Here is a 24,150-nt window from a genome sequence, read left to right as displayed (position 1 = left end):
TTCATAACAATCATATTAAATAAAGGAACATAACTTTGTTTTGTAGGTGAGCTATCTAGAATAGAAAGGTTGAACAACTTGCCAGAGTCATGATGGCTTGTGGGTGTTTGTTGTGGGATGAATGTTTGCATCTCCCTGAAGTTCGATTGTGGAGGTCCTGACTGCCAGAGTGATGGTGTTAGAAGCTATAGTCTTTCAACTATAGTTGCACAGTAAATGCAGAACCAACATGTACAGGATTAGTTCCTTTAGAGGAGGAGACACCAGGCCTTGTAAAATGGCACTCAGCAAAGCAGGAAGTGAACCCTTACTAAACAACCTTGGGCTTCTCAGTTCCCAAACCTGTGAGAGATGGGTTCTCATTGCTTATGCCTCCATCTCTGGCCTTCTGCTAAAGTAGCCTGAATGAACTGACGCCACAGAGTGAGGTTTGACCCACGCTTGACTGACTGCAGACCCCTATGCTTAACCTCTCAGTGGAACTGCTTTGAGATTCTGCCTGTTTGTGATTGTTAATCTTGATTATCAGGTGATTGGATCTGGAGTCAACTAAGAGAGACTACTTTGCCTGGGTCTGTGAGACATTTCCAGGAAGGATTAAAGACTCTCCTATAGCAAGTAGCATCTTCCTGGGTTGGCCCAGATATAAAGAGGTCTGAGGGAAATGCGGTGCTGCATGCTTCCCTGACTACACTTCTTGCTGATCAGTGTATCTACGCCATCACTGCTGCCATCATCCTTTGTTGACAGCAGACTTCAGAGTCTCCAGTCTTCTAACATGGACTTTCAGGCCTTCACTGGCAGATTGTGATGACTAAGGTGTCTAGGTTTGTGGACCATGAAGTTATTGGCTTCTCAGCCTAGCAGAGCAGAGAGAGCCATTGTTGAACTACTCAGCCCCTACTGTGTGAGCTGATCTAATAAATACCCCTTTAAAAAACACATAGTTACTCTATCAGTTTTTTTTCTCTAGGGACCCCTCATATAACATTAGATCTGATTGGTGCCCACTCAGCCTCCTGCCTCTGCTCAATAGCTATTTTCTTAGGAAAAACCCTTCCCTCACTGTGGAATCAAACCCTCATATTCCAAGTTTTGTTCCGCTGCCTCCCTTGTATCAGAGCTGGGTTTTTACATTTAACTCATCACGGTTTTTCAGAAGATAATAGACTAGTTCCATGAAGGCAGTCTATGTAGTTTTGGACCATTTTTATATTCTTTTTGTCTAATAACTTGCTTGTCAGTTAATGAACATTCAGTGACTATTTGGATACTGGATGACTACACAGATGTAACAAGAATGCAATGTTTTTAACATAATAGTGTCATTTTTAAGTCAACCAAAAGTTAAGCTTTACTATCTCTCCAGGGTACTGGATAAATATCTGTCCCATTTCTGTTGCTTTAACTGACTACTCCAGGTAACTTATAAAGGAGTTTTTGATCATGGTTTTGGAGGCTGGTGTATGGCTCTGGGGTCACTTTCAGATTCACCATGACCTAATAAGAAGAGGTTTTATTAAATACTGGTGCTGGATACTCGTGGCACCAGGGCTGCAACCATGAGAGCAACCAAGATACAGCACCTGGCCATATCAGTCCAAGGCTGATAAAGTCGGGAGCTACAAGATTACATGTATTCTCTAACATATATGTCTTGAGGTTGTCCTAGTCATTGAGTAGAGTAAGCAAGTTTTATGATAAAAGCAGAAATAGCAGTTAGTCTTATGACCTTGCTAGAATAGCACATTTGACAAGATCAGTCAGTTTAAGAATAGTCTTAGCTGGGCAGTGGTGGTGCAAGCCTTTAATCCCAGCACTCAGGAAGCAGAAGCAGGCAGTTCTCTGAGTTTGAGGCCACCCTGGTCTACGGAATGAGTTCTACAAAAGTCAGAAACCCTGTCTTGAAAAACCTCTTGTGAGGACCTTCTTGCTGGTGAGGACTCTCATGATGTCACATGTATAGAGGGGCACAAATAAGAGTGAGGTTAGCAACCCCCTTCTCCCCTCCCCCCCGCCGCCTGTTTATAGTATTGGGAATCAAACCCAGGATTTTGCACATGCTAGGCATGTTACCTACCACAAAGCTGCATCCCCAGCCCAAAGTGGCTTTTATAATACATCCAGTCTGAAGATAATCCATTAATCAACTAATGGAAATGGACCTATTATTAGGGGTAGATCCTCCATGGCCGAATCACTTCCTAAAGGTCCTACCTGTTAATACTTTACAATAAAGATTAAATTTCAACCTAAGGGTGTGTGTGTATGTGTTCATGTGTTTGTGTGTGTGTGTGTGTGTGTGTGTGTGTGTGTGTGTGTGTGTGTGTGTGTGTGCATGTGCACACACAACTGTATGCATAGACCAAGGGTCAACATCAGTATCTTCTTCATTTGCTCTTCACTTTATTTTTGCGATTCAGCTAGACTGGGACTCTGTATGGGGAATGATCTTTATAGCTGTACTTCTTAGTTTGGAATGTGTGAGTTTATTAAGTACATAGTAAACAAGAGTTAAAAGAAACAAAGAGCAAGTAGCAGATAGAAACAACATGTAGACAGCACAACATCATCACATCAGATGCTTCCAGCACCCAGTGGAAATGACCAGGGAGGCCCTTCTGGAATGGTTGTGCCGAAGTTCTTTTTGAAACAAACAAACAAACAAAACCCCTTTTTCATTTTATTTTATGTGTTTGCTGTTTGACCTGCACGTATGTCTGCATATCTGTATGTTTGGCACGCAGTGCCAACAGAGGGCAGAAGACTGTTGGATCCTCTGGAACTGGAGTTATAGACAGTTGAGCGCTGTTTATCATGTGGATGCTGGGAAATGTAAGTGGGTCCTCTGGAAGATCAGCCAGTGCTCTTAGTCACCGAAGCATCCCTCCAGGCCCAATGCTGAAGCTCGTAACAGTGATTTCCAGACCGGCAGAGCCATCTCTCCATGCAGGAGCTTCCACCTTCTTGTTCCCACTAAGTTTTTATACCATTCCACAGACAACAGTAATCTCTGTTGGAAAAGATTTCTCCTCTACCTGTTCTAAAGGACGCAATGGTTTTTTTTTTTTTTTTTTTTTTTTTCTCAAATGATTTACTCTCCTTCTGTTTTCCAGGGCGCCATGTGTTAACTCCTGGGATGTTCTGCTCTTTTCCTTTCTCTCTGTTGCAGAGGCAGCCTGTCCCATGAAAGAATGTTTGGGAGGACATTTGCATTAAACATGCTTGAGGTCTAAAACAAGGTAACCTGTCTTGTCCTTAGCGTCAGTTCTCGACAGTCACAGACAGTACATGACAATTTCCTGGTATAATTTGTATTATAACCAGGCTGGCCAATAAGCCTGGGGAATCTCATCTCTGCCTCCCCTTGCCCTGTGGGAGGCACACTCCACAGCATGCCAGGCTTTTCATGTGAACTCTGGGGACCCAAACTCAGGCCCTCATGCTGTGCAGCACATGTTTTACCAACTGAGACACACACCCCCAGCTCCCAACCTGAATTTTGGGAAGAATATTTAATTCTATTTAAACCATAGTAATAAGTTGAAAAGCTGGACAGTTTTAAAAGTTTTTTTATGCATGTGGCTAAATTAGCCACATTAATACTTGAATTATTAGTAACAGATTCTATTGCCTTGCCTATTTGCCTATATGCCACTGTACCGAGAAAGAAAAACATAACTTTAAAAGAAAAAAAAGAAAAGAAAAAAGAGTCCTTTTCCCATGTAACTACTCTTCAAGGCACTCTTTTGGAGGACAGAGTTTAATTTGTATCTCAACTTAAATAAGTGGATAAATAGGAGTAAATGCAGCCAAAAATAGGTGGTTCATGGTTTGTGTCTCTATCTCCATGAACATGTACACATACACGTAAAACAGCATTGCTTACTAGCATTCCAGCTTCACATTTCCACCTTAAAAGAGTGAACTTCCAGAGGGCAACAGAGAGCACGAATAAACAGGACATAAGTGGGAACTGAGTGCCATAGACACGAAGCAGACTGATGTCTTCTCCTTCCCAAAGATGCAGGAACTCTTCTGTGTTCTTGGATCTGTCCACTCTAACAGGTGGATGATTTTAGTCTTTCTGGAATGCTCCTTTCGGCTGATGAAAAAAAATGCAGACTAGAATAGCAGCAACAGATTAACACTTAGTTTCAGGATTGATAACAGTGTGTCAGTGTTCTCTTCTCCCCATAAGCCAAGATTTTTTTCCCTTGGGAGAATTAAAGGGGGGCATTAAGGGGTTATTTTAATACTATTTAGCAAAGTAATAGGGATGGGTTCTCCCCTAAGATCCATGACCTATCTAGCTACAGGGTCTGGGCCCCTTTAACACTAGTGTCAGGTATAGATTCCATCTCATAGAGTGGGCCCTTGATCCAATCTGGAAGTGGTTCGTTACTTCCACAGCATTTGTACCCCTATTCCCCAGTGAGCCTATCTTGTCGGGTCACTCACTTCTGTAACTTTCAGGGTGCAAAGCTGGGTGAGACTGAAATTTACTTTTTTCCTTCTAGCACCTTCCACTATGAGAGATGCTAACCAGCAGGTATGAAACTTGAAGGTGAGTACCAGCTTGATGTTTCCATGTCCTGTGATTCAAGAATGTGGTATCTTCAGCAATAAGGTCTTCCTGACCCATTCTGGATGGTGACCAGGAGTATTGGCAATAACCTGCAATGTTAGGGGATCAATGTGACACCATTGGCCAACAACTCAAAGGGAAGTAACTCATTCCCGAGGACTTTGCCAGCTGTATTTTTTGACCAGGCTTACAGTACCAGGAAGTGAGTTAGAGAGATGGCTCAGTGGTTAAGAGTACTTGTTGCTCTTGCAGAAGACCCAGGTTTGATTTCCTGTACCCACATGGTGGCTCACAACCATCCGTAAGTCCATTTCCTGGTGATCTGATGTCCTCTTCTGACCTTGAGGGAATCATGCAGGCAAAGCACTTATACACATAAAACAAAATAAAGAAACCTTACCTTCTTAATGGTTGAAGAGGAAGGGGATATAAGCAGACAGAAGGGATGCTTTGACTGTCGTATATGACTTAGATTTATAAGACCATCTTCCCCCACTTCACTCTTCAAACCTTTCTTTCACGCTTTTCTGTATTCTCTTTCTGTGTTCAAAATTTTAATATATTGACTGAGATTCTGTGTGTGCATGTGCACATACCCATGTGTCTCTGTGAATGTGTGTGTAGTTGCCCCCGCACATATGATCATTGAGCGTGTGGAGGCCAGAGGTATATTAGTTTCTTCTTCAATATCTCTCCACCCTTTGATGCAGGGTCTCTCACTAAACCTGGAGGTCAGGGATTTGACTAGATTAGCTGGGTAGTGTGCCTCAGGGATGCTTGCTTGTCTACTTTCCTATCTGATACTATAGCCATGACTACAGCTCCAGCTCTGTGTGTGTGTGTGTGTGTGTGTATAAAATTTTGTTTTTAAATTAATTTCCTGAGTAGGTTCCCTTAAGGCATTTTTATACATACTTAGTTTAGACTCCCGTCCCTTCGTTTTTGCCTCTCCCTCTTCTCAGTGTTCCTCATCACCACTTACATCTTTGCACCTCCAACGTCCTCCCTGATTTTTTTCTTGCTAAATATTAAACTCAGCTCCTTGCCAGGCAGTGGTGGTGCATGCATTTAATTGCAGCACTTGGCGGGGCAGAGGCAGGTGGACCGCTGAGTTCAAGGCCTGTCAGGTCCACAGAGTGAGTCCCAGGACACTCTGGGCTACACAGAGAAATCCTATCTCTAAAAACAAACAAACAAAAACAAAATAAACTCAGGTCCTCGTGCTTTTGTTGACTGGCTGTCTTCCCAGCCCCCTTGACTAAATTCTTAAGCAAAAACATCTAGTGTTTAGCCAAATCTTTGTATAGCACTTCCTAATGAGGGGAGCCTCAGCTTTTGGCCTAACTTGACCACAGTCATCAATAGTTCAAGGCAAAAAAGAACTTGGCTTCCTTCTGTCAGGTCCTTTCTGGAAACACCAAAATAGAAAGTCTCAACTGTTACTTGGACCTATTCTCACAAGTCCAAGTATTTTTCTCTTCTCCTTTGCTAGTAGAAGAGACAGTGACGAGCATAATAATGAACGCTTTTTAATACTAGAAATGCCTTCTTTTAATCTTAAAGATTTCAGAAGTAAAATTCACTTTTTTTTTTTTTTTTTTGGTTTTTTGAGACAGGGTTTCTTTGTGTAGCTTTGTGCCTTTCCTGGATCTTGCTCTGTAGACCAGGCTGGCCTCGAACTCACAAAGATCCACCTGGCTCTGCCTCCCGAGTGCTGGGATTAAAGGCGTGTGCCACTTTTTAGATAAGAAAATAGTATGTTAAAAGAAGATATACGCTGAAGGAGTGGAGATAAAATATTATACTAGTTGTAGTTTATGATAAAATACTTTAGAAGAATAAAGTGGCAGCGAAATGTGACAAATCATTAACCCAAGCACCTTAGTTTGTGGAGACTGCTGTAACAAAATGCCATTAGCCAGAGAGTTTATAAACAACAGAACTGTGTTTCTTACAATTGTAGAGGCAGGGGCCTTCACAGTCTAGGTAAGGGCAGCTTCAATGTCTGACGAGGCTCCACATTCTGAGGTATAGATGAATCCATTTCATTACATTTTTGCATGGTGGGAGGGGAAAGGCAGCTGCCCAGGGCATCTTTTATAAAGGCACTAGTTCCAGTCTTGAGGATGCTACCCAGTGACTTAATCACTTCCCACCCATCCTCTCCCTGATACGATCACATTTGAAATCAGGCTCAGTGTGGCAATTATGAGGACTCAGCATCCAGACACTAGTACTGCAGATGACTACATGGCAGTGGTTACCCTACTTGTTCCTTCTTTCCTGTAGGTCTAAACTGTTTAATATATAAAAAATTAATTAATTAACCCCATTTTCACCAAAAGATAGCTTAGTATACTGGACTACACTGTCCTTTTCTTCCTTACGTTAATTTGCTGGCTCATCAAGCTCCAGTTCTCTGAATAAATCACATCTATATTAAAGATCCTGCAGAATGACCTTAGCCTGGAACACCGTGGTTGCAGAGAGATGGATTTAATAATTCTAGAGCTATCACAGGATCTTTAATAGTATTTATGTTAACTTTCATGCCTTACTTACTTTATGAGTTTATAGGTAAACATATCTTCTAAGCACAGCAGATCTCTATCCTTAAAGCTGCAATAAAAATGCTATAACAACTAAAATCCATAGAAAAGACTTCCAAGTCTGCTATGTCCTGCTTACCCAACACCCCATCAGTGTATTATTTATATATGTTGATGGATTACCTCTCAGCAATTTAAATCTGTGTTCCTGGGTCAGAGTTATTCATATTCATATTTGGTTCAAAATAAACTATTTTTTTATTTTCACGAGTAAAATAGGCAAACTCTCTTTACTGTATCTCTGGTTCTACTTATTTAGTTGATCCAAGGTAAATGATCACGGCCAAAACAACTCCTATTCTTGTGGAGGCCTTGAAGGGCAAGTTAACTGGGGAGAAAAAGCAGACACATCTGTTCTTTGTTTTATCTTGCTTTTTTTTTTTTTTTTTTTGGTTTTTCCGAGACAGGGTTTCACTGTGTAGCTTTGCGCCTTTCCTGGAACTCGCTCTGTAGAGGAACTCACAGAGATCCGCCTGACTCTGCCTCCCAGTGCTGGGATTAAAGGTGTGCACCACCACCGCCCAGCTTATCTTGCTTTCTAAAGTGATGTCTAATGCCCTTTCCCAGAACCACATATGAAATTCAGGTGTGATGGCTTTTCTGTGATTCCTGCATTGAGGTTGGTTGACACAGGCAGACCCCTGGGGTTCACTGGCTAGCCAGTCTAGTCTACTTGATGTATTCCAGGCCAATGAAAGGTCCTGACTCCAAGGAGGTGGCAGCATTTTTGAGGATGATACCTGAAGTTGTCCTCTGGGCCATTCTTTCTCTCTCTCTCTCTCTCTCTCTCTCTCTCTCTCTCTCTCTCTCTCTCTCTCTCTCTCACACACACACACACACACACACACACACACACACACACGCAGCAGCAGACATCTGCATCTACACAAAAAGGTAACTTTGGGGAGTGGTAAACTGAGAAAAATTTTGAGAGAGACTGCTTCAAACTACTATAAAATCTCATAAAACTTGGAGAAATATGTCAGTCTACAAGACTGTTTAAATATTAAATAATCAGTCACTAATACTTGGGACACCAGCTATATATTACTATGTAGATTCCCAAAATCTCATTGATAAACATGATAGGGATTTATTATTAATGTAAGAAGAAATGTCTGAATTTTCAAGTGTCTGAATATTGTAGATTGCAAAGAAAAGAGAGGAGAATAAAACATATCCTGAATACCAAGACGATTTGTGTCAAGTAGGGAATTACAGTGCAATAAATGATCAAGTTACAACTAAGTGCAAAGTTAAAAAGCTAGAATGACACAAACCTTGTTTTTCAATATTTATACATCTACTGCCCTCTGAATGCCCTGTAATAGCTCCACCCAAGATTAGCCCTAACATTGCCTGTGGGGATTGCAGTAGCCTCCCTCTGAGGCAGTTGCCTGCTTGATACCACTGACTCTCTTCAGGATGAGTCATCATTTTTTGCTTCTAGTCTTATAATTGTACTCAAATCCCAGTAGATTCCTGGAAGGTGAGGTTCAAAGTATGGCCCATATGAATTGCACTTCAAAAAAATATTTGAGGTTTCTAATTGACACTGGTAGAAATGTGGGGAGCATGTGCAGGAATGGGCATTAAGGGCATGGGATAGTGGGGAGAAGAACAAAAAGTTAGACCCAGCCAAACCTATTGATATGAACTTTCTAGGATGAGGTATCCACTGTTACAGCTCTGGCTGTTCAAAGGGACACTTAACATATAAAATAGCCAGCAAGTCTGTCAAACTGCTCCATATATATCACCAGTCCTCATCAAGATGCAAATCATCTACAATGCAACATTTACCTCATCCAAATTAGAATTTCTAGTGCCAATCAAAAGGAGAAATAAATAGCAAATGCTGGCAAGGATGCAAAGAAGGAGGAGGTCTTGTACATTGTGATGGTAATATAAATCAATGAAGTGGGTAAAGGAAAGCAGTATGGAGATCTGCAAAAAGTTAAAGGTAGAGCTATACCATATGATTCAACAATCCTATTACTGAATCTATAGCCAAAGGATTTGAAACAGGTGTGCCAAAAAGACATCTGCATTCCAGGTTTAATGCAGTACTATTCACGATAGCCAAGATACACACTCTACGTAAATGTCCATCAGCAGATGGACAAAATGTGCATGTACAAAATGCAAGGCTACTCAGGATGAAATCCTGTCGTTTACAATAACATGTAATAGTCCCGGTGATCATAAGGAAGTCAGGCACAGATGGGCAAACACTGCTTAATTTGCTCATACTAAATCTAAGGAAGTAGAGTGCATAGGAGCCAAAAGTAGTAGAGTGGATGCTGGGGGTGGGGTAGGTATGGGATGAAGAAGAGATTAGTTAGCAGTACATAATCCCAGCCAGAGAGGAGGAATGTATTCTGGTGTGTTACTACACAGAAGGGTGATCCCAGGTAACAATGTTGTACCACATAACTCACTCAACTAGGAAAGAGGATCTTCATAGTTCTCATACAATGAAATGATATGTGGTTGAGGTAAGGGAAAATCTAAACATCCCAAATTGACCATTACAAATCTACCAAAACATACTATATCCTAGAAAAAGTATAGTTATCATCTGTCCATTAAGAAATAAATAAAAAGCATTTTTACACAGAAAACAAATGAATGAACATGTGAATAAATAGGGCTCCAGCAGCTTGGTTGTCTGCCTGAAACATGGATCACAGGAGTTCCACTGTGAGTGAGTAGTAGACAATCAAACTCCCTCAGTTTAGTGCAGGTGGAGGGATGCCAAGGCCTGGGAAGACTGGACTGTTAGAACGAACCTGTCAGTTTAGATCTACTCCCCCACACTGAGAAGGTCAAGATGACACATTTCACAATGATGGTGAGAAATATTTTTGTGATGGGAGCCCTGGAAACTTTGTACAGCTCATGGCCTCTCTCTGTAGGCAAGATATAATAGTGGAAACTGCCATTACTGACTCAGGAAACCCAAAGTAGTGAGGATAAAAAGGGGATGCTCTCAATCACCACGGGCCAGGTGGTGGGTGCAGGTATGTGATGGACATTAGGCTCAAAGCAGCAAATCAGAATGAGCTGCTTTATTCAAACCTACAGTGTTGCTGATTGATTACGGTGTTTGTGGAAATGAAACAGATCATCTCTGTTCCTTCTTTTTTGGTCTAATGTAAATCATAAAATGGTCACAGCCTGGTATGGATTGAATGTGAAATGTCCTCTATAGGCTCATGTAATTTGAACACTTTGTTCCCAAGTAGGGACATGAGCCATGGGTCACCAGGACAGGACTTGAAGGTTTCACCCACTGCTGATTCTTGTCTGTGTTCTCTGCTTTCAGATCCAAGATGTGACGAGCAGCCAATTCACACCCCCTCCTCTATGGGCCACTGTTCTTGCCATCATGCCTTCTCAGGATGGACTGAAACCTTCGAACCTGTGAGCCAAGATAAATCTTTCCTCTCCTACGCCAGTATTTTGTTACAGTTAGGAGAAAAACAGCTAATCCACAACTTCCACCCATTTTCAGGTTTGAGCCAACCAATAGATCCATAACCCTTTCAGTGAGCAGGAGGGACACTTGATAAAGACCCTAACACTAAAACTTTATAAGGTTAGTCTTCCCATTAGTTTTTTTTTTAAGCTAATTTTTTTTAACTAGGGAATTGAGCTTTGGAAAAGAATAAGTCATCAGACCTTTGAGGATCTAATGGACTTTGATCACTGGCTCCACACTGACACCTAGCCTCCCATGGTTAGAACAGAAGCTTATCGTGTCAGGAGATCAATTGAATTTTAGCTTGAGTGCATTTTGAAGTGGGTCTAGTAGGTTTCCTAATCTATCCAGTGGCTATTTCCCCAGTTTCAGAATGTACTATTGGACTAGAGATACTTGATAGCATGCAGAAACCCTATATTGGTTTCATGACCTTTAGAGTGAGGGCATGGGAAAGTCCATATTGAATTCACTAGAACTGACGCTTCTTCCTGGGAAATAAACTCAAAGTGTACCACATTCCTGGAGGAACTGCAGAGATGAGTGCCAACAGTAAGGATTCTCACCACACATCCATTCAATTTGCCTGCTTTTAGAACGTAGGCAGGTACACCTATACATTTAGGAAGGAACAGGTACTATTTTAGCCTGAAGATTTATGAAGACTGAATTAAGGGCCAGTAAGATGGCCCAGTGGGTAAGGACACTTGCCACCGAGCCTGAGTTTGGTCCACAGAACCTATTTGGTGGAAGGAAAGAAGCAATGGCCTTTAGTTGTCTTCTGACATCCACATGTGTACCAGGGCAGGCAACCCGCTTACTAACTACATATACGTAGAAAAGAGATGGCGAGATGGCTTTGGAGGCAAGAGCACATGTTTTGAAAGTAAGGGGACTAGAGTTCTAATTTTCATCTCTCGGGTGAACAGCTGGGCATGGCCATGTGTGTCTGTAACTCCAGTGTTTTGGGAGTAGCGACAGGAAGGTCCTTGGGAGCGCACTGGTCAGGACACCTAGCTTAAGTGGCAAGCTTCAGGTTCAGCGAAAGACCCTGTCATGAGGTTGAGAGAGAGAGAGGAAGACACTAAACTCTTCCATTCACACCCATGTGAGCATACATCTCCCCCTCAATCACACAAAAACAGTTATATAAGATTCCATTTGGATGCCCGACTCGCCTCAGATTCTACAGCAGAACATCAAAACGCACAAGTTAAATATAGAAAGCCCCAGCACAGCTTTAGCTTTAATAGTTCCAATTATTCAAAGGGTTCATGGAATTATTAATTTGAAAGGGTGAATTACTTGGTGAAAATTGCGAAAAGCATTCTCGAACCTGTCACGTGTAGCAACTCTGTAGTCTGAGAAATTGCTACTGGCATTTGCAAACACGGCAGAAATTTAAGAAATTGTCGCCAAACTATTTGCTTGTTTGAATGCCAAGGGTTCCTCCCCTACATCACATGCTTTACCCTGCTGCCAACACTTATCAAAATACTCCCACAGTTGTCACAGAGAGAATTGTTCTCAGGGTTACTGCTCCTTTATTCTCCATGTCCTTACAAATTCCTTGTCTTGCTACTTCCTGGAGACTTATTTGAATAATGTAAATAATATATGGTGCAGTGGTTAGATTCGAAAACTTGGGCTGAGGGTCACCTTCCACAATAGAATGAAGTAAGGTTGGAAAGTATGGCTTTCATACTTTCTATGTGTTCTTAATGTTTGGATTTTTATAGGGCAGCTACTGTGCAAAGTGGACCACTTGAGAAAAAGACCAAAAAACAAGCTTAAGAGAGAAGGACTCTAGCGAAAAACACTAAGCTAGTCCAGCTAAGTGTATTTATTGTAGTCAAGGGGTGTAATTGTGTGGTGCAAAATGTACCAGGAGATCTAGAGATAGCCCACAACCCTTTGAAACAGACTGAGGCTGAGTTTGCAGGTTCTGTGATGACCCCAGTGGGTCAGTGCCAGCCTGGGTTTGAAAACTCTATGGCATGTGAAACAAGGAAGGTGGGCGACTGGGTAAGTGTGGTCCTGAACCTCAGCGTGCACAGACTCAGAGATGCAGCAAGCATGCCCTTCTCCCTAAGGATAACATTCACACTATCCAAAATATAGTTGTGAATCTATCTTTCTCCTTTGTTTTGTACGCTAGTGGCTTTAATGGTCACCTTGGAAGTTCTGTCAAAATGGCAAGTTCATATACTCTTGAGCAAGCACGTCCCCATATCTTTTCAGAAAAAATAGAAAGACAGACAGATGCTTCTTGAAGCAAAACGCTCAATCTCAAATATACTGTGGAGCAGAGAGAGAGAAAGAGAGAGAGAGAGAGAGAGAGAGAGAGAGAGAGAGAGAGAGAGAGAGAGAGAGAGAGAGAGAGAGAGAGAGGAGAGAGGGGAGAGAGGGGAGAGAGGAGAGAGAGAGAAGGGGTGAAGGAGATACAATTTAATAAATAACAGTTATTTTATTGCAGGACTAAGAGCTGGGATGCGGCCTAGACTTTCATACCTCATTTTCCATACTTCTGTACATTACATTTCATGAGTCTGTGATTTTGAGTGGTTTTTGGATGATTGTGACTCTGTTAGAGTTATGGATCAGGGTCCTGAGGGCACCTATTAGAATTTCTAGGCTCTTGTGTCCCAGTACAAAGAATTGGGTCAGGGACCCCTAGATAAGAGTGGAAAGAGAGATGGTTTTATTTTGCAATTTAAAAAATATAAATATATTTACATCGTTTCTCTTCTACCTCTTCTCTCCCCACCCCCATCTATGTCCCACCTTTTGCCCCTTTCAAATTCATAGCCTCTTTTTCTTTCAAATTCATATATATATATGTGTGTGTGTGTGTGTGTGTGTGTGTGTGTATGTAACAATATAAACAAACACATACGGCTCATCTCCAGGGAAGACTATTTCTCCTTCTAGAGACACAGTTTTTTTTTTTTTTTTTTTTTTTTTTTTTTTTTTTTTTTTTTTTTTGGTTTTTCGAGACAGGGTTTCTCTGTGTAGCTTTGCGCCTTTCCTGGAACTCGCTTTGGAGACCAGGCTGGCCTCGAACTCACAGAGATCCGCCTGGCTCTGCCTCCCGAGTGCTGGGATTAAAGGCGTGCGCCACCACCGCCCGGCGAGACACAGTTTTTTTTAAAAAAATAAAAACATTTCCAAGATTGGAGGTGGATTGGAGAACTGAGAAAGGTTAGAAGTTCAAAGGCCCCAAGTCTTCACCTTTTATGAGTCATTCACACAGTGCCCAACTTCTGTATTTGGAGATTGTGCGCTTTTCTTATGAATTCTCTATCACTTATACATAGTTGAGTGGGCAGGGGTTTCCAGTCTTCCCACAAACTGTCTTCTTTTATAGATAGATGTCTCCATCTCTACCCTAATCTCCTTCCAATAATTTCAGGGTGGGGAGAGAGTAGAGAGCAGGAGAGTTGTAGTCAAGGGATTAGGAACAAGAAAAGGTGGGTCAAGAATTTAAAACAACAAGAAAATGAAGGAGAAATTATCAATAATTAGGGAAAAAAGGATTCTTATAGAGTATGATTCAGTTTACTGACATAGAAAAAGGGCTTTTTAAATAGGACTCCAGTAGCATTAAGAACAATTGATGACTGGTACCTTATGAAACTAAGATAAAGGGATTCGGAGGAATGTCACACACACACACACACACACACACACACACACACACACACACACACACGACATGGCATGTGGTGATATATTGTGTACCCTAATAAAACTTGCCTTGAGGATCAGAGGACAGAGCCAGCCACTAGATTAGACATACAGGTCAGGTAGTGGTGGCACACACACTTAATCCTATCACTTGAGAGGCAGAGATCCATGTGGATCTCTGTGAGTTCAAGGCCATACTGGAAACAGAGCCAGGCACACACCTTTAATCCCAGCACTTGAGATCTCATGCTTTTGCTTGGAAAGCACACAGGCCTTTAATCCCAGTACTGGGAAGCACACACGCCTTTAAAACCCGGAAGTGACATGGCTGGGCAGAGAAAGGTATATAAAGTGTGAGGAAACAGGCACTTTCTTTAGACTGAGGATTTATAGAGTTAAGAACTAGTGGCTGGTGGTTCTGTTTCTCTGATCTTCCAGCTTTCACCCTGATATCTGGCTCTGGGATTTTTATTAAAAGACCATACAAGATTCAAACAACACATGCACTCATTAAAAAGAAAAGAAACTCTAACCAATTCTGACTCTATTCTCCAGGACCCATGCATTTTCATCCTAAAACTTTATATGAGCTTGTATTGTGATTGGTCTAATTGGCTTTCTCCATCTGAAGAAGGATGAGGGTTCCCATCTCAAGGGAACATATTTGTCTCTTTCTTTCAAAGAAAATTCCTATGAACATATGTTTAACAAATTCGTACATCTTTGAAATCTTAAAGAAATGGGAGTGGGAATCCTTGTGATGTTCCCTCCAAACTATGAAGTGTAGGATTTTTATGTGGCTGTCACACACTGGGATAAAATTCTGAATGGTTTAAGGACCACATGCCACATGCTTCAGGAGTCCTAGCATTTTTGGCATACTCTAGTGTTTCCAAGAAACCCAGATGCCACACTAGCATTCTGGATGACCTTGAGCCAAATACCAGTCCCTTTATGATTCACTTTCTCTGGCTGCTAACTGAGGGGGAGGAGTGGAATAAATTATCTGCATTATCTCTCCAACTTGTGATTTTATTTGTAATTTTCAGCAATTATTGAATCATCATCATTTTAAATAAACATTATTTTTGTTTAAGAATGAAGGCTAGAAAAACATACATACATGTATAACATTATTGTCTATCTTTTTCAGAAAAAATATTATCTACAAGAATTGCTATACCTTGTTGGTTTATATCCCTGATTCCCTCTTTATGTTAGGAAAGAACTGATAAGATTTTCTTATGCTTAAGGAAGAATAGGGGTGGTGAAAACAGGAATGATAATTGAAGGAATCAATTGTATTGTACATCTTTGTTCTATTTTTTATTTTTATTTTTATCTTTTTTGCAGTGCTGGGATCAAACCCAGAGCTATGTGCATGGTAGGCAAGCATTCTACTACTCAGCTATGTCCCTGGCTTTGTGTACATTTTTACATTCAACAGTCTTTTCTCTTTCCAGGAACATCTAACACATAGACAGGTTCATAGCCAAGTCAGTGCATAAAGAGTTGATAAAGAAACATAGTAGAGGAACCATACAATTTAACTTCTTGGGGTCATGCATCAGCAGAGAGGGAATTAGAAATAAAGAAATAGAGTCTCGATGAAAAGAAAAAGGTAAAAGTGTGTGTGTGTGTGTGTGTGTGTGTGTGTGTGTGTGTGTGTGTGTGTTATTTAGGGCCTGTAAAATGCGTATCAACTGCTCCATAAATTACTAGATTTTGTAACTCAATTCATGTGCCTCAGAGACCTGCCCCCCCCCCCCACCTTACAGGTACTGTGGCTGATCCTCGGCCTTCTAATGAATTCTAAAACCCATCACCATGTGTACTCTGAGGCTACAGTCAGTCTCCACTTCTCGGGAGCTGCTCCCAGTAAAACACTGAACGTGGAAGGGATACTGAGGCAAGCTAGCTCCCACGACTCATGGACTCAAGGTTCCATGATGGTTCTGACAGATCTTTAGACTACCTGGGTGGCCAAAAATATGTCTAGTTAATTTTCCTTCCTTTGAAGGAAATGTGTGGTCAGCCTTATGTGTGGTCAGCCTTACATGGCTGCTTGTTTATTACCTTCACAGGCTGTCCTGGTTAGTTTTTTGCCAACTTGATACAAACCAGGGTTTTCTAGAAGAGGTAACCTCAATTGAGGAAAGGCCTCTATAAGCTGGCTGTCAGGCAAGTCTATGGGGGGTGTTTTCCTGATAATTGATGGATGTGGCAGAGCTCAGCCCATTTCCAGTGGTCCCACTCCTGGAGAAGTGGTCCCGGGAATATAAGAAAGCAAACTGAGAAATCTATGGCAAATAAGCCACTGTGCATCACTCCTCCATGGCGTCTGCTTCAGCACCTGCCTTCAGATTCCTGCCTTGACTTCCTGTAGTGATGGAGTGTGAGCTGAGAGTTGTAAGTTGCTTCTGGTCATCTTTCATCATGGTAATAGAAACCCTAAGACACAGACATTTCCCCTGACTGAAATCTTGGCATACTGAACTCTGCCTTTTCCCAGTTGTATGCTGAATCTTGTTCCTCTATGGACTCCGCTGACATACACTATACAGTTTTTCCAGTCACAGAAAATGTTTGGTGTGTTGCATTGGGATCAAAAGAGTGAGAATAAAGACATATATTTGGCTTAGTTTAGAGAAGCTTCAGGATTTTGTGTGTGCGCGCGTGTGTGCACGCGTGTAAAAAGAGCTGGGATGAAAATGCTTCACAATGCACTTCTAAGAGTTTTAAATTTTTTTTTTTTTTTTTTGGTTTTTCGAGACAGGGTTTCTCTGTGTAGCTTTGCGCCTTTCCTAGAACTCGCTTTGGAGACCAGGCTGGCCTCGAACTCACAGAGATCCGCCTGGCTCTGCCTCTTGAGTGCTGGGATTAAAGGCGTGCGCCACCACCGCCCGGCTAAATTTTTTTTCATTGAAACAAATGTTTAATAATTTGAAATATAAAACCAAATGCTGGGATTAATAATACAAATTTTTGAAAAACAAAATCAAAGGCCTTGGTGATAGCACACAACATTTGCCCCACTGAAAAGGGACATCTATTGCTCTGTGGTTAGTAAGTGATACTTAAGATTAGCTAGCTGAACTTCAGGACTAGAGAGGTAACTCAATCAGTAAAGTGATTGACATGCAACCCCCAGCAGCTGACTTTGAGCCCTAGAACCCATGTACAAAAGGTAGGCTTGGAAGCACACCTTTGTAATTGTAGCATTGGGAAGCAGATTTGGATTCCTGGGACTAGATAGCAAGACAACCTGATTATTTGGTGAGTTCCAGCCCAGAGAGATATCCTGTTTCAAGAAAGAAGCTGGGCGATGCTTTTTTTTTTATTATTGGTAAAGAATTTGTTTCCTTCATTCCCTACTGTCATTTAATTTTGAACATTACCATGGACTTGGTGCTTTTAGTATGTATATCTTAATTCCTTATCATAATTCTTTTTGTTACTAAAATCCTCGCATACTGAACTCTGCCTTTGTATCTGTTCCTCAGAGGACCCTACTAACACACAGATTAGAAACCCATTGTTATCCAAGAGTGGGCAATCTGAGGGAAGGAATCAGCAAGTCGGGCACAGGAAGGGAACAACTGGAAATGTTTAATGACATGAAATTACTGTAACAAACCCAATACTTTGTATGCTAAATTAAAAAAATAATGAAAGGGGGTGTCTTAGTTAGGGTTTCTATTGCTGTGGAGAGACACCATGCCATGGCAACTCTTATAAAGGAGAATATTTAATTGGGGTATCTTGCTTACAGTTCAGAGGTTCAGTCCATCATCATCACGGTGGGACATGGTGGCCTGCAGGCAGAGATGGCGCTGGAAAAGGAGCTGAGAGTTCTATATCTTGCTCAGGCAACAGGAAGTGAACTAAGACACTGGGCGTAGCTTGAGCATAGACGTGACCTCAAAGCCCACCGACACAGTGACACACTTCCTCCATCAAGGCCACCATCTCCTAATAGTGCCACTCCCTATGAGCCTCTGGGGGCCAATTAGCCTATGAGCCTATGGGAGGTGGTGGAGAGAAACTGTCCTAAATTTAGGCAATAAGAGCCTCATTAACGAGTGTGGTGGCACATGCCTTTAGTCCCAACACCCAGGAGGCAGAGGTAAGTGGATCTCTGAGTTCAAACCTGAGCTTTTCTAGATGAGGTTAAATGGACATAGTTTCGAAAAAGCTGGTGAAACGGAAAGCTTCCAGGAAACCATAGTCCATTTAAGGAAGTAACACGCATGAGCACACTTTTCCAGGTTTGAATTAAAATTTTTGTTGTGGATGAGAAAAGGTCTGTCAAACAGCTCCAGCTCCTCCTGCTCTGGTCCCCCTGCCGAGCCTCGTTGAGGAGGGATGGCAGGCTTGCATCAACCATCCCCGACGGATCAGGGTATTACATGAGAGATAGCCCCATAAAATGGTTGAATTCACACTTACCTTAAGGTTGAGGACAGGTCTTAATACTTTCCCTATGCAGTTGTAAAAACGCATTATTTGGGCCAAGGACACAGCACATTTGTTGTGGCTAAGGCATAGTATTGTGTCCCAGCTAACACTTGCACCTCGTGGTGCTAGTTTAAAAGAAGAGGTCATGTGGAAGTCCCTGGCTAAATTTATGAAAACTATATCGGTACAGCTTTGCATAAGTATAGAATGCTGTCTCAACAGTAACACGCTGCACCACAAAGGCGTTAGACGCAGCGGTGTTTCTGAATGCACAGTCATAACAAATATTTGCTGAGAACCAACCGGGCAGTACGGTTTGCGTTTTGGGGATCCATGCACAGATGAGACTCAAATTCCAGTTTACTCCGCTCTCATTAGGGACTCCATGCAAACTTGCCTAGATCATTCGCAAAGAGTTCTAGGAGATCTCTCCAAAAATCAACGTGATGTGTTTCCAAGACTACAGAAACCTGGTCTATTAAATGGTAAAAACCAGACACAGACCCACTGCAGCCCATCTAAAAACTCACCCTTGCTTTAAAACTCTCTCTTTATTCCACTCTCTAGAGTTGTATCCCGGGTGATGAGCCAGACTGTTAAAAAAGCAAAGCAGAAAGTCCTCCCCTAACTTTTCTGCCCGGAAACTGGAACCCTCGGCGCGGGTGTGACTCTCCTGTACAGGAGACATCTCTGTTTCTCCTCCGCAGCCTAGCACCGGCTGGTCCCTGCACCTTGGAGAACATTCCCTGCTCTGTGACCAAGGGTGATTGATTAACCCTCAGAGAAGCGCGAACGCGCCCCCGTGTGGCGCCGGGCCGCCTCAGCGCCGGGTCCGGAACTGAGCGGTTCCACGGAACCACAGCGGCGCGTTCCTGGTTTCCGGGGGGAAGCGGGAAGAGAAGGACCCGGGCGCAGAGGCTCTCCTGACTCCCCTGGAGGCCATGGCTACTGCGGTCGGAAGGCTGCTGCTTTGGCGGCCCTGCCCGGGCGGCGGGACCCGCTGCAGTGAGTGTTTGCGTTCCCAGCCTGGGAAGACAGTCTGGGGTGCAGGAATCGGGGAAAGAGAAGGGACGCGGGCATGGGCGGCGGCGCTTGTGGGGCTTTTAGGAAGGAGGAGTCCCAGTCTCCTGCAAACACGTCCCCATCTCCTCTAGGGAGTGAGGACTCGTGCTGGCCTGGCCGAGTCCCTTGCTTTGGGGTTTGGAGGAAAAGTTCAGCGTTTCTCGTGCCAGATATTGATAGTTTGGGCATGGGCTTTCCCCTCTCCCGGAGTTTTCTTGGCCCCTCCCAGACCCTTTCCAACTCCCACCTTGCTTCCTTCCCACTGTCTGGTGTAGTTTCCTCCCGCCTGGTTTTGGGACGCCACTGAGGAGATCGGTGGTCATGTGAGAGAAAACCAGAGGTGCGCGCGCCTATGCTAGCTAAATTATTAATGCTATAAAGTGGTATAAGTGTGCCCCGGTTGAATTTTTGACCTATGTTTTGCAAAATTCTATTGGTTTCTCTACTTGTTACAGGCCCATAGTAAGCTACTTACTTATTCAGTCTTTTGATTTTTTCCCCCTTAGGATTTATAGCGACATCGCCAGCTACTCAGCTGTCACCCACCGAACTGACAGAAATGCGGAATGATCTTTTTAATAAAGAGAAAAGTAGGCAGTTATCGTTAACTCCCCGAACAGAAAAAATCGAGGTTAAGCATGTTGGGAAAACTGATCCTGGCACTGTCTTCGTGATGAATAAAAACATTTCAACTCCCTACAGTTGTGCCATGCGTAAGTAGCAGAATCAGCGTACAGTTTTGATCATTTTACACGAGCTGTGTAGAACACCACAGAGGAGAAAATCCTGTAGTTGCTTTGTGAAGCTATAGAATTTACTTGGCGCTTTATTGTCGTTCACGGGCCCTTTTACTTTGTGGGCACTGTGGATGTTGCAGCATTTCTGTGAGGTACAGGTTGTCTCCAAGTTTGCTTGACTATGACTAAGCTTAGGGTGCTTGGTGCTGGTGAAACTCTCTTTCCATGTACTGGAGGCATTTGTCCTGACGTCTCATTAAAGTGTTTTGAGTTTTTGTTTTTTCCTACCTTTTCCTTTTTAGCTTTTTCTTTTCTAGCCGAATATAATGCTCATCTGCTTGCTCTTTGCCTCTTGTGTTGTGGTTTTGTTTAGTATAGGTACTAAATGTGTGAATGGAAATGTTAAGTGCAGTGAATGTTAAAGTTAATTGTTTTGTACGTACTGTTAGAGAGATCCTTGGGCTTACATATGATTTGGTGTGGAAATGAAGGGGCTAAATCATTTGGGTAGGGCTTTGATAGATATGATATTTAAATTTAAATATCTCCCAAATAGTAGATAGGAATGATTGACTGTGTAGTTTAAACTTTAAGAGACTCAGTAATAATACCATTTAAGTAACTGACAGGATTAGTTGCCAGCTGAAACTGGCTTAAGGCATGTGTACTCAATCTCCCTCTACTCTTGACACTTAAACAAGCACTGATGATAATTAGTCATTTGATTTTCATGTATTTCTTAGCCTGTGCTGTGGTAGACAGTAGGAGATTACAGAGGAGGGTAAGGCAAACCTAAGGCCAGAATGGAGCTCTATACATACTGTCTCCAGAGGTGAAGTTTCTGAGCCATCCTCATCTTGACCCCTAAGACCCTGGTTATGGAACTTTTGTACTAGTTTATGTGTTAGAATCTAGTTTGATCATTTTTGTGATTATGTGTAAAATGTGTGATCAGGATTAGAATTTCTTAGGGTAGGGCAATGGAACAGATGAGAGGTGACTGGTTTACATGTGAATTCACATTTATACTCTTACAATGGTAATTGCATTATTTAGTTTGAAATGTCTGTGTAATGGAATAATGGCAGAAAGAGGTGGTTTGGGAGCAAGACTCAAGGATAATTTAAACAGATTTATGTGAGTGTAGATATATTTTCCTTTTCTTCTGACTTGTGTATGAATCAAGCCATGTGTCCATGTTGTTTCTCTTTGAATATTTAATGATAGGTCTTTGAAGATTATTTTATTAACTGGCAAATTAACTTAAGATTACACTTAGCTTTAATAAATTTTGTTAAAGGTTTGGGTAATTGGTTAATAATGTCTCTGTGTGTTGATGTTTTCTTTTTAAATTTGTCATGTATAATAGATAGTATTTCTGCAAGAATAATTGGCAGAATTTTGATTTTCATTGTCTCAGAATGTAGCACTTAAACATGGAGCTTTTCACTTTGGATTTTGTTAGATTTAGATCTCCAATCAATTTTGTTTTCCTAGATTTAAGTGAGTGGTACTGCAGGAAATCCATCTTGGCTCTTGTGGACGGACAACCATGGGGCATGTATAAGCCTTTGACCAAGTCCTGTGAGATTAAATTTCTTACCTTCAAAGACCCTGACCCATCAGAAGTGAATAAGGTATTTTCCTGCCTCCTCCAGTTTTTTTCTTCTCCTTTTAAATCAAACTTATGTTCTATGAAGTATAAAATCTAAAAATATGGCCAAACGCATATGTGGTATCTACTAGATAGTATTTTACTGGGCAGCTTAGGTATTTTTGTAGCTCAACATACTAGTGGTATCAACTTGTCTGTATTTTGGATTGAGAAAACTATAGGGCATGTCATTTATGCTTATAACTTTTGATAACCCTCTATATAATTGGGAGTTCCACTCCTACTGATATAACTTGAATTTGGTCTGAAATCAGACCATCTTCTGTGGATGATTTTAGTAACTTTTTGACTCTGTTCCACCCCCAACTCCCTTATTTTTACTACTTAAAACATTACCCTTTACAGTTCTATTAAGTTTTATTAGTGACTTTTTGGGGGTCATGTCATTTATCTGTGAAGAACTTGCCTGCATGGTAGAGTTAACATAGCTTTCTGGGACTTGCATGTTGTGCCTCCAGCCTGCTCTCTGTCTTACCTCCTACTGGATCTTTTCCCCTCTTCCTTGCTCTGGCCACATGAAAGTACTTGGTGACTAATGATTTATACTTTATTATCCTGCCTGCGTTTGCCAGTGCTCTTCCTTCAATGCAGATCACTTTCTTTCCCCTTTAAAATTCTGTTTATGTTCTGTGGTTCAGTTAAAATGACATCTGCCTGTGGAACCTACCAGGTCTCTGCTTGTCAAAATTCTTTAGGCTCTAGCAACACTTGGGTAGTGTCTCTATATACAGTATTTTCATCTTATTGCTGGATGCATTAGATTCCTGCTTCTGTGAATGCAGAGATAATTTCCTTTTTGGATCTAGTCCTTCACATCAGGAAGTGTTTGATAAACATCTGTTGAAATGATGTACTTAAACAAGAAGATGATAGAAGCTTTAGTAGTAGTAGTAACACTGAGTGTCTATTATGCATGAGGTACTGGTTTAAGTAATTTATAGGTGTTCATTTTGTCTCATATAAACTCTAGAGAGTAGGTGCATTTCTTCCTATTTGCCATGAACAAATGATAAAGAGAGCATCCACAACTTGACTAAGGCTACTAGTTACAAAGTGGTAAAGTCTGGATGTGAACCTAGGTATTTTGGCAAAAGCACAATAGATTTTGATTGTATTAATGGCATAATTGCTCTGGGTGAATGGACAGGTATTGGAAAAATATGTGCTAAGCCAGAGTTGATTTCAGTTTTAATAATGTAGAAACTTGAGTGAATCTTAGTGTGTTACATTTATGTGTATGTTTCTTTCTTTAGGCTTATTGGCGTTCCTGTGCCATGATGATGGGCTGTGTAGTAGAAAGGGCATTCAAAGATGATTATGTGGTCAGCTTGGTCAGAGCACCAGAAGTTCCTGGTAATATATACATCACTATTTATACTTTTAAGATCTGTGAATATTTTGGTATTTATTTTTGATTATGTACAGAGTTTATTTCTGATTTTATCTAGTATAAAGACTGTGCACGTGCTTCATGTATTGTAGGTAATAAAATTACTCTGTATGATGAAATGTGAAGTAATATGATATCAGTAATTAACACAAAATTAGTTACTCTTGAATACAAATGTTAAAGAATTACACTGTCATAGTGTTCTTTTTTTTCTTTCTTTCTTTTTTTTTTTTTTAAAAACTGTTTCTGAATTGAATTTGTGGGAGGGTGAGGAAATGGAAAGATGAGTAGGCTGCTGAGAAGAACTGTGCTTAAGGGTGGTTCCATTCTTCAGAAACATGACCAGAGGGGTACCACATAGATGAGGTGTAAGGATAAGAATCTAGCCATGTTAAAATCAGAATTACTCATCATTATGTATAGCAGCAATGTGTGAAACTAATATATATGTGTATGTGTG

At 41.5% G+C, this 24,150-nt stretch overlaps 1 protein-coding gene across 12 annotated transcripts in view; it reads left to right on the top strand.

Moving 5' to 3' along the window:
* The window catches only part of Mrpl39 (mitochondrial ribosomal protein L39), a 105,010-nt gene that overhangs the window by 6,784 nt on the left and 74,076 nt on the right, over positions 1-24,150 (top strand). For 10 of the 12 annotated variants that reach the window (XM_052741061.1, XM_052741059.1, XM_052741052.1 and 7 more), the window contains exons 2-8: positions 3,117-3,242; positions 4,521-4,567; positions 10,526-10,623; positions 19,394-19,831; positions 20,395-20,601; positions 22,123-22,262; positions 23,554-23,653. In XM_052741061.1, the coding sequence (XP_052597021.1) occupies positions 19,768-19,831; positions 20,395-20,601; positions 22,123-22,262; positions 23,554-23,653 (511 nt within the window). In that variant the 5' untranslated portion in view covers positions 3,117-3,242; positions 4,521-4,567; positions 10,526-10,623; positions 19,394-19,767. The remainder of the gene's footprint in view (positions 1-3,116; positions 3,243-4,520; positions 4,568-10,525; positions 10,624-19,393; positions 19,832-20,394; positions 20,602-22,122; positions 22,263-23,553; positions 23,654-24,150) is intronic. The other 2 variants (XM_052741050.1, XM_052741051.1) reach the window with 2 other exon arrangements.

This window comes from Peromyscus californicus, unplaced genomic scaffold (genome assembly GCF_007827085.1).
Source record: "Peromyscus californicus insignis strain IS unplaced genomic scaffold, ASM782708v3 Scaffold_16__1_contigs__length_79575227, whole genome shotgun sequence".
NCBI lineage: Eukaryota > Metazoa > Chordata > Mammalia > Rodentia > Cricetidae > Peromyscus > Peromyscus californicus.
The sequence above is the reverse complement of the archived record's forward strand: the minus strand, read 5'-3'. Positions and strand labels throughout refer to the sequence as shown.